General features: G+C 32.4%; 1 protein-coding gene and 1 long non-coding RNA gene across 4 annotated transcripts; one reads left to right on the top strand and one right to left on the bottom strand.

Annotated features, from left to right (window-relative positions):
* Nucleotides 1–2744: 2744 nt before the first annotated feature.
* LOC108842653 (uncharacterized) lies at nt 2745–4075 on the bottom strand. 2 transcript variants are annotated; one of them, XR_008940869.1, is made up of 3 exons: nt 3937–4075; nt 3273–3641; nt 2745–3195 (listed from the first exon to the last, which is right to left on the bottom strand). It is a non-coding gene; the product is annotated as an uncharacterized LOC108842653 (long non-coding RNA). The 2 variants fall into 2 exon arrangements; XR_008940868.1 differs by having other exon boundaries at nt 2745–3192.
* LOC108842651 (protein KINESIN LIGHT CHAIN-RELATED 1) lies at nt 4047–6643 on the top strand. 2 transcript variants are annotated; one of them, XM_018615632.2, is made up of 4 exons: nt 4047–4708; nt 4942–5555; nt 5851–6142; nt 6235–6643. In XM_018615632.2, exons 1-4 carry the CDS (start codon nt 4047–4049, stop codon nt 6470–6472), a joined length of 1806 nt encoding a protein of 601 aa, XP_018471134.2. In that variant the 3' UTR covers nt 6473–6643. The 2 variants fall into 2 exon arrangements, with proteins under 2 accessions (XP_018471134.2, XP_056854154.1); XM_056998174.1 differs by lacking the exon at nt 6235–6643 and having other exon boundaries at nt 5851–6146.
* Nucleotides 6644–10683: the final 4040 nt, after the last annotated feature.

Below are 10683 nucleotides of genomic sequence, written 5' to 3'. Positions count from 1 at the left end.
CTCTGTTCCCTTCGCTTAAGATAGATTATTTATTCTGTCAATTTTATACGAGATTTTTGTTAGAAGACAACAAGACCAAAAAAACAAATTAATAAGCCGAAAACAAAATATTATCATCGAAGATGAACAAGTCACGAGATTGTTCTAATCTTACCTTGGTATCTTCGCAGTCCATCCGCTTCAACCATACCCACAGGGATTAACAGGACACGAGATTATTCTATCGATTTCGTTGTTCTGCCTTCGATCGGAAAGAAGATCGATTTTTTCTTTTCTGATCTTAGAGAAGCTTTGGAGAAATCGAAAAGTAAGAATAAGGCGTTTGTCGATTGAGTTTCTGTCTTTTTTTAAAATTAAAAATCGATTTAGTTTTGTCTTTTTACTTACCATCGATTTTCTTTTTTATTTTTATTAAAACATAGAGACCAAGGTAAGATAAAGCCCACTTAAAAAATGTAGAGCCCAAACGATTAATGGTAAACAAAAATATTTATTAAAAAATTATAAAGCCCAAACGTTTGTAGGTTGTTCAAATTGAAACTCATTTTAGTCCATTAGTTTTTAGACTAAAAATTAGGAAGCCCATTTTGAAAAAATGGTAAACAAAAATATTTTTTCTAACTTTTTCCTTCTATTTATTTTTTCAAAATATTAAAATGTGGTATAAGAATTATATTTAATAGTATAGATTTATAGATATAATAATTAAAAATTTATTAAAATTTTTAATACAATGAACTTATTAACATGAAAACTCTACAAATTACTTCTTAGTTATTAGCATAAACATACAGTTTTTAAATTTATGTCTCCAAATTTATGAAAGTTTAATACCAAATTATATTTAAACTCTTTCAACTCCTCAAATTATAATACATGTATATATATATATATATATATATATTCTAAATTAGAATCACATTTTACTATTATCACATTTTTATATCAATAATTATCATCCTTATTATATAAACCAACTAATAAAAATATAACATGAAACAATTATTAAAAAATTATACATTTTTCTCAAAAATATATTCCAAAAATACACAATCCCGCGCTTTCAAAGCGCGGGTCAAAATCTAGTCTATTCTATTAAAAGGGAAGCAGTCTTGAAAAGTCGACTTATATAAATTGTTTGGACCTATTCATTAGCTAATTATTATTTTTGGTCTTACCATATATTTCTTTAACTATATGATAATCAATTCCCTTAAATTTCTCTAACTACATAATAATCAATGCTCCAATTTATTATCCCCATATTATGATAGACCAAAGATTTATACATAACCCCGTTCTATTAAATTATCATCTCATGTAAACGGGTTTCATGAATCCCTGCCAAAACATGACTAATGAATCCCATTACCAAACGTATATTGTTTCTTGGTGCGGTGGTGTTATCAATGTCTTTTAAAATGAAAACTAGAGTTTAACCCGCACATTCGTGTGGGTGTTTTTTCATTTTATAAAATTTGAAATTATCATAACTTTTTGATATATGATTTACCTTTTAATGTTATGTATTGTATAACTATTAAATTTTATTGTTTAGGTTTCTTATTTTTATTAATATATAGTGATTTATTTTATGAATTTTACCTTTTTTATATGTTATTACATTTTTGAGTTTGGTACATATAATTTGAAATAATAAATTAAGAATATTCTTCAGCATATGACTTTTGAAAAACCTATAGCTGTAGAAAAACATTTTCAACATATCTTAATTACTTTATTTTAGTATAAAATATTACGTAGTTAAGAAATTTTAACCCGTTTAGTGGTAAATGATCATTTATTTAAATGAAAAGATTTTTAAAAAATTAAATAGGTTAATTTACTAATTTGATTTATTTTAAATATTTTTATATAATACTTCTATTTTAATATAATACAGATTATAATTCTAAATTTATAAGCAATTAGCATAGAACTTTTTTGTTTATAAAAAATAATTAATATTTTATTATTAATTACGAAATTAATTAGTTTATAATTTAATATAAATCTTTTTAAATTTTTAGTAGGATTTTCTAAATTAATTAATCTAGAATTTAATATAAATGTTTTCAAAAGTTTAGTAGGATTTTGTTAGATTTCTCAACAGATTTTGTTATAACTAAAAATAAAATTCAAATTTATAGGTAAAATTAATTTATTATTAATATTCTTATTGATTATTATGTGATATTATGTAACTAATGAAATGGAATTATTATGACTTCTAAATAGTAGATAAAAATGGTACTTTTCTTTTAATAGAGAAAGTTTTTTTTGAATAATATATACTATTAAAAGATAATAAATTTTAAAAATATATTTATACAAGGTTGTTGAACCATTCATTAATAATATTTTTATTTAATATTTTTCTTAATCAATCAAAATATCTCTACCGCGGTTAACCGCGGATAACCACAAAATTAGATGGGGCAGCTGCCAGCTACTGGTACAAATTATTTGTTTGTGGGTTGTGTGGGTCATAACCTTTTACCAAAACAAAATTAAAATCCGCAGGTTGGCGGGTCGACTGGCAATATACCGGATCAACTTTAAATTGCTATTATTTAATAAAATATATTTTGATTAAGATTTATATGCAAATGTGATTACAAAAAGAAATACAAATATAATCACAAAAAGCACAAATATAATAATTAAATTAAAACAAAATATATACCCGCCTTTTAAAGGACATGTCAAAATCTAGTTTTTCATTTAAATCCGAATCAAATATATACAGACCACCAGGTTTATTGGTTTGACATCAGATCTCGATAGGACATGAAAACACTGAGTAAAATAAGAAAATGACAATTCTGATGATTGTTTTTCATATATTTTTAAATATTGATATAAAAAATTATTGTGTAGCAAAAATTATAATTTCTTCAAACATTAAAATCTTCAGCCAGGCCTACCAAATCATTGCTACGTGGTGCCATTGCCAAAGCTGCTCCAAGTAGGACATTAATACGGAATCCACTATTACTTAACGTCTTTTCTAAGATATATTTTGCACAAGGTTGTCAAACACTGACAAGTGCGAAACTGAGATCAATGTTTGGATTGTATTAAGCTTCAGTTTAAGGTTTGAATATGAGTAAAGTGACCGAAGAAGACGATGTGCCTCAGCGGTAGGAGCACAGCCTCTTGAAGTTCATAAGGGAACAATGAGCTAGATCTCTGCTGGAAGGGGAAATTAAAAACAAATTACAGAGTAAGATAACAATATTCAAAATCAGAGATAAAGTTTTCAAACCAACCTGTTTGACGGCGAGAAACTCTCCGGAATCGAGATTAATAATCGATCAAACACGCAAGAGAGATTAATAGTATAATATAAGTTGATGTGGAGTACCCATATCGAAAGCAGATTAAGTATCAATAGAGAAGCTGTACCTTTTGCTGGAACCATTACTCAAAGTGAGATCATTTCCCCACATAAAGAAATGATAAACCACAAAGAACTGATCAATAAGTTAGGAAGTAATTCATCATGAGTTTAGCAAAGAAAAAAAAACGCAAAAGAAAACAAAGATTGAAGCTTGGGTAAGATCATCGTTTGTTTCATATTTGTCTCGGGGTCATCAAACTCATCCTCATCGCAGAGATAGAATCATATAAGATTGCTCCTGAAAGCCAAAATCCACACAGAACAATCTATGAAAAGATAGATAAAAACACTAAGATGGAGGAGAAATCAAGATCGAGATGACTGACTTAACAGTTTTGATCAGAGAAAACAATTCAAACGGATCGTAAATTCGTTTTAGAGTTCGTAGGAGAAGACTATTGCTCTAAAGCAAAATGACGAAGAAACATATACAAAGCCAAGTTTATAAAATTGCGACACGTGTCGAGTTTTGCCCACGTAAGAGACTCGAGTCTAGTTTACTTTAGATAGTAACATAACTACCCAATACATACCTACCAGCGTGACGGTTATGTCCTCCTATCTGAAACCTATTACGAAAATGCCCTTACTTCTTCACTGACTCTTCTCCTTCTCCACATTCGATCCAATCAACAAATCAGCAATGCCAGGCGTAGTCTCAGTCAAAACGCCGGCCAATGCGCCACCGCTCCGTGTAGCCGTCCCAGAAACGCAACCTAACCGTTCCGAACTCTCAAATCCTCCTCGAACCCCGATGAAGAAGACCCCTTCTTCCTCTACACCATCTCGATCCAAACCATCTCCCGGTAGATCCCCGGGAGTCTCCTCCGCCGCCGTACTTGACGATCCCTCTCTCGACAACCCGGATCTCGGCCCTTTCCTCCTCAAGCTCGCTCGAGACGCGATAGCTTCAGGCGAAGGTCCAAACAAAGCACTAGACTACGCGATCCGCGCCACGAAGTCGTTCGAGCGATGCTGCGCCGCCGCTGCTCCTCCCGTTCCCGGCGGAAGCGACGGCGGACCTGTTCTCGATCTCGCCATGAGTCTCCACGTCCTCGCCGCTATCTACTGCAGTCTCGGACGATTCGATGAAGCGGTCCCGCCGCTCGAGCGAGCTATCAAGGTTCCGGATCCGACCCGGGGACCCGACCACTCTCTCGCTGCGTTCTCGGGGTGTATGCAACTCGGCGACACGTTGTCGATGTTAGGTCAGATCGATAGATCGATAGCTTGCTACGAAGAAGGTCTTAAGATCCAGATCCAGACTCTAGGCGAAACGGATCCACGTGTCGGAGAAACTTGCAGGTTCTGTCTCTCTTTTTGTATTATCCAATTATACAGTGCCACGTGGCTAGTTTCTGAAAATGGTAAAGGAAGTCACTCTTTGCTGTGAATCAGCTTTTATGTATTAAACCTTGTAATCTTCCTTTGAATTAATATCATCCTTCCTATTTTTTGCCTAGATTTATTGAAACAACAAGTAAATTATCCAATTATACAGTGCCACGTGGCTAGTTTCTGAATATCCCTTTTTGCAGGTACTTAGCGGAAGCTTATGTTCAAGCAATGCAGTTCAATAAAGCTGAAGACTTGTGCAAGAAGACTCTAGAGATCCACCGTGCGCATAGCGAACCTGCCTCGCTCGAGGAGGCAGCTGATAGGAGACTGATGGCGATCATCTGTGAGGCTAAAGGAGACTACGAGAACGCCCTCGAGCACCTTGTCCTCGCCAGTATGGCCATGATTGCTAGCGGGCAAGAATCCGAGGTGGCATCGATCGATGTCAGCATTGGGAACATCTACATGTCGCTGTGCAGGTTTGACGAGGCTGTGTTCTCTTACCAGAAGGCTCTCACTGTGTTCAAGTCCTCTAAGGGTGAGACTCATCCTACGGTAGCGTCAGTGTTTGTCAGATTGGCTGAGCTTTACCATAGGACAGGGAAACTTCGTGAGTCCAAATCTTATTGTGAGAACGCGTTGAGGATATACAATAAGCCGGTTCCTGGGACAACCGTGGAGGAGATTGCTGGTGGGTTAACCGAGATCTCTGCTATTTATGAGTCTGTGGATGAACCCGAGGAAGCATTGAAGCTACTTCAGAAGTCAATGAAATTACTTGAGGATAAACCAGGACAGCAGAGCGCTATTGCAGGTAAGTTTTTTTTTGATAAAAACCATATTTGTTCTTCTATTGCTCTGTTGTGTCAAATTGAATGTAAAGTACTGATCTTTGTGTTGTCAAGCTTGTGAGTTATTAGTGAGATTGTAGAAGAATCCTAGAGATAATGGATCTGAATGCTCATCTGAGGATTTTGTATAGATTGTGATCAGACAGTAAAATGAAGTAGATGTCTGAGTCTTAGTTTTATTGGCATGAGATTATCAAATCGTATCTACATAAAGATTTTTGTTATATTAGTTTGGTTTTGTATGTGAACTACTTGCAGGGTTAGAGGCACGAATGGGAGTAATGTATTACACGTTGGGGAGGTATGAGGACGCAAGAAACGCGTTTGAGAACGCTGTTACAAAGCTGCGTGCAGCGGGCGAGAAATCTGCCTTCTTCGGAGTTGTATTAAACCAGATGGGACTGGCATGCGTTCAGCTTTTCAAGATCGATGAGGCTGGTGAATTGTTTGAAGAAGCGAGAGGGATTCTCGAACAAGAACGTGGTCCTTGTGATCAGGACACTCTCGGTGTTTACAGCAACCTTGCTGCTACATATGACGCCATGGGAAGGTAATAATGTCTTTATGAGGTCTATATATGATCTGCAACTGGTTCCGGTTTAGTTAAGGTCAAATATTTATGATAAGTTTGTAATCTTGCAGGATAGAAGATGCGATTGAGATACTAGAGCAGGTTCTGAAGCTGAGAGAGGAGAAGCTTGGGACTGCAAATCCGGATTTTGAGGACGAGAAGAAGCGTTTGGCCGAGCTTTTGAAGGAAGCGGGGTGGTCTAGGAACTACAAAGCCAAGTCGCTACAGAATCTGATCGATCCCAACGCAAGACCTCCCAAGAAAGAGGGATCTGCTAAGAAATGGCCCAGCCTCGGTTTTAAGTTCTGAAGAACAAAAAAACGTAACCATATGTCCATATATTATTTTTTTTGATCTTTTATCTATCATAAATCTGAGGCTGATGATTAATTTCCTGTATGAGTGTTATTATTTGAGTTTGGTGAAATACTGCCAGGTTGGTGAGCTGTTTGTTAGAGTTTGAGAGTTTCTTTCATTCAATCCCTTTGTCGATAATTATATACATATTCTTTTGGGAAAATTGCTAAAACGGAACAAAAATTCAGCATGGTTGTCCCTATAGTATAAAACCATCATTTAGTTGTCCCTTTAGTATAATTTTTTTCATAATCCCAAAAATAACCCTTGATTAATCTAATTAAACACATTAAACTAATATAATTGTAATAAAAACATTTTTAAAATGTAAAAAAAAAAACTTTTTAAAAACTTTTTAATAAAAATAAAATTCGTAAAATTTATTAAATAAATAATTTACAAATTTCTTTAATAAAAAACGTTAAATCAACCTAATAAAAAGTTTTTTATAAAAAGTTTAAAATGTATGTAAACTTTTTAATTTTATCAAAAACAATTTAAAAAAAAATTAAAATGTATTTCTATAAAGTTTGTTTAAACTTTTTATTAAAAACTTTTTGTAAAGTTTTATTTTTATTTTTATAAAGTTCACAAATTTTATAAAGTTTGTTTAAAGTTTTTATTAAACACATTAAACTAAAATAATTTTAAAAAATTTAATTAAAAACGTTTTGAAAAGGGAAGATAAAATAAAACTTTTAATTTTTTTAATGAAAATAAACTTTGTAAAAGTAAAAATAATTTACAAAAAAGTTTAATAAAAACGTTAAATAAACTTATTAAAAACATTTTACAAAGTTTTATTTTTATAAAAAGTTTAAAACGTTTTTAATAAAAATTTAATTAAATAATTTTTTTAAACTTTATAAAAATAAAAATAAAACTTTACAAAAAATTTTAATAAAAACTTTAAAATAACTTTATTAAAAAACATTTTAGAAAGTTTTATTTTTATAAAAAGTTTAAAATGTTTGTAAGCTTTTTAATTTTATCCAACTTTTTAATAAAAATAAAACTTTTAAAAATGTTTTTAATAAAAATAAAATTTGTAAACTTTATAAAAATAAAAGTAAAACTTTACAAAAATAAAACTTTTAAAAATGTTGTATATATATGTATCATATAGAACAAGAGTTTATGAAAAAAAAAATCAAAAGAAAAAAGTATGGGAAAACCATAGATTAATGAAGAAGATAAGGGAAAATCATTTTTTAAAAATTTTTGACAAGTAAATTCGAAAATAACACGTTTTAGGAAGTTAGAATATTTTTAGGAGATTTTTAGAATATTTCCTTAACTGAAACTTTCATTAATTTTCGCAAAAATCAGGTAATCTTATCCGTAGAAGACGCCTTCTAAAAGTTTAGAAGATTGACAAAAATCCAGAACACGCTTTCTACTTTTAGTAGACGTAAGAGTACATTTTAGAAAACACATTCCGCGAATTTTAGAATACTTAATAAAAGTAGAAGATGCATCCGGACGAAAAGTAGATAGCTTTAGGATTAGTAGAATGCGCATTTTACTTATTTAGAAATTTAGTAAATAGTAGAATGTACGTTCTAAAAATAGTAGATGAACGTGTTTATTTTAGAAATCGTTTTCTACTATACCATTTTCCGTAGAAGGCACATTCTACCTTTAGTAGAACGTATTTTCAAATTTTTATTTATCATCTTTTTTAAAAGAAAAAAGATACCAGCTTGTGTATATGGGTGTTTTATTAATTGTTTATATTTTTAATATATTTTTTTATTCACAAAATTATTTATTTTATTAGTTTTCAGAAATATAAAGGGTAAAAAAGAGAAAAATTGGACAAAAAATAATTTATACCAAAGGGACAACACCCTTATTTTTTTGTTCTCTATTGGCAATTTTCCCTATTCTTTTTGCTATTTAGAAGTATTTTTCAAACGCAAATTAAAACTCTGTTCTAACTTAAATGACGTTTAAGAACTTTTCAGTTTTCACACATATTTAGAAGGCTAACACAATCTATTTAAACTTTTTCTTATTTATTAGTTTAAAACTCTATATCATTATCAGTACTTACCAATGTAAATGGTAAAGGAAGTCACTCTTTGCTGTGAATCAGCTTATGTATTAAACCTTGTAATCTTCCCTTCAATTAATATCATCCTGTTGTGAATTAATAAAATAGAGAATATAAATATTTATTATATATATGCTTTTGTGTTTGGTGAGCAACGAGAGTGAGAGAATATGAGATTGAGTTTTTATGATTCAACTTAACTTCTCTTCTTCTTTCACGTTTCATATATATAGTACAAGAATAAGATGCTTAGTCATCTTGTGTTTAATGAGAAGAAGACAGGTGCATGATGATGGTGATAGATGACTTAGTGACATCTGTTATACAAGATGAATCATCATATTTATAATACTCTCTCTTGATTATTCATCTTGTATTACGTAGTGCCTCATTAAAAACCTAGTCATGGAAAAACTCAATGGGATAAAAACCATGAGAAGGGAAAAAGAGTACACTGACGTAATCTCCCCTGAGAATAATGGACATAGCTCTTTCTTCATAGGTCACGCAAACGCCGCATCCCGATACCATTAACGTGCTTTCGGAATGTTGTAGTCGGAAGAGCTTTGGTGAACAAGTCGGCCGGATTGTCGCATGACCGTACATATTCGATGTCCACTTCTTTATTTTTCTCGAGCTCCCGAATGTACGAGAAAAATCTTGGAGGGATGTGCTTCGTTCTGTCGCTCTTAATATAACCTTCTTTGAGTTGAGCGACGCAAGCCGAGTTATCTTCAAAAACTTTCGTCGGCTCTTTCTTGTTAATTATTCCGCTTGAATCTTGTATGTGGTGACTCATTGATCTCAGCCACACACATTCTCGACATGCTTCGTGAAGCGCAATAGTCTCTGCATGATTCGAAGATGTTGCAACCAGAGTTTGTTTTTGGGACCGCCAAGAGATCGCAGTTCCACCAATTGTAAAAACATAGCCGGTTTGCGATCGAGCCTTATGAGGATCTGATAAATATCCTGCATCTGCAAAACCAACCATACCAAACTCGGGTTTTCTAATATACATTAACCCTAAATCAACTGTACCTTGTAAATAACGGAATAGATGTTTTATTCCGATCCAAGTAGGAACAGAGCTATATCTTGCTAAGAGATTAGTTGCAAAAGCAATATCAGACCGGGTACAGTTTGCCAAGTATAAAAGCCCACCGATAGCACTCATATAAGGTACTTCAGGACCTAATATATTTTCGCTATCTTCGCAGGGTCTAAAAGGATCACTCTCAACATTGAGAGATCTACTAATCATTGGAGTACTCAAAGGAGTCGCTTGATCCATACGAAAGCGTTTCAATAACCTTTTCGTATAGTTTGATTGATGCACAAATATTCCTTCTCGGAGATGCTCTATCTGGAGCCCAAAACAAAACTTTGTCTTGCCGAGATCTTTCATTTCGAACTCCTCTTTCATATGAGTTCGAGCATCATCAACTTCCTTTTGAGTTCCAATCATGTTCAGGTCATCTACATATACAGCGATGATCACAAAGCCAGATGACGATTTCTTAACAAAAACACATGGACATATCGCATTGTTCACATATCCTTTACTCAAGAGATAGTCACTTAAGCGACTGTACCACATGCGTCCCGATTGCTTTAATCCGTAGAGTGATCGCTGTAACTTGACCGAACATATCTCCCTGGATTTTTCTTTGGGAAAATTGCCAATAGAGAACAAAAAAACAAGGGTGTTGTCCCTTTGGTATAAATCCTTTTTTGTCCAATTTTTTTCATTTTTACCCTTTGTATTTCTGAAAACTAATGAAATAAATAGTTTTGTGAATCAAAAAAATATTAAAAATACAAACAATTAATAAAACACATATATACACAAGCTGGTATTTTTTTCTTCTTCAAAAAGTTTATAAATAAAAATTTGAAAATACGTTCTACTAAAGGTAGAATGTGCCTTCTACGAAAAATGATATAGTAGAAAACGATTTCTAAAATAAACACGTTCATCTACTATTTTTAGAACGTACATTCCACTATTTACTAAATTTCTAAATAAGTGGAATGCACATTCTACTAATCCTAAAGCTATCTACTTTTCGTCCGGATGCATCTTCTACTTTTATTAAGTATTCTA

This window comes from Raphanus sativus, chromosome 2, assembly GCF_000801105.2.
Source record: "Raphanus sativus cultivar WK10039 chromosome 2, ASM80110v3, whole genome shotgun sequence".
NCBI lineage: Eukaryota > Viridiplantae > Streptophyta > Magnoliopsida > Brassicales > Brassicaceae > Raphanus > Raphanus sativus.
This window is presented reverse-complemented; position numbering and strand designations above follow the sequence as displayed.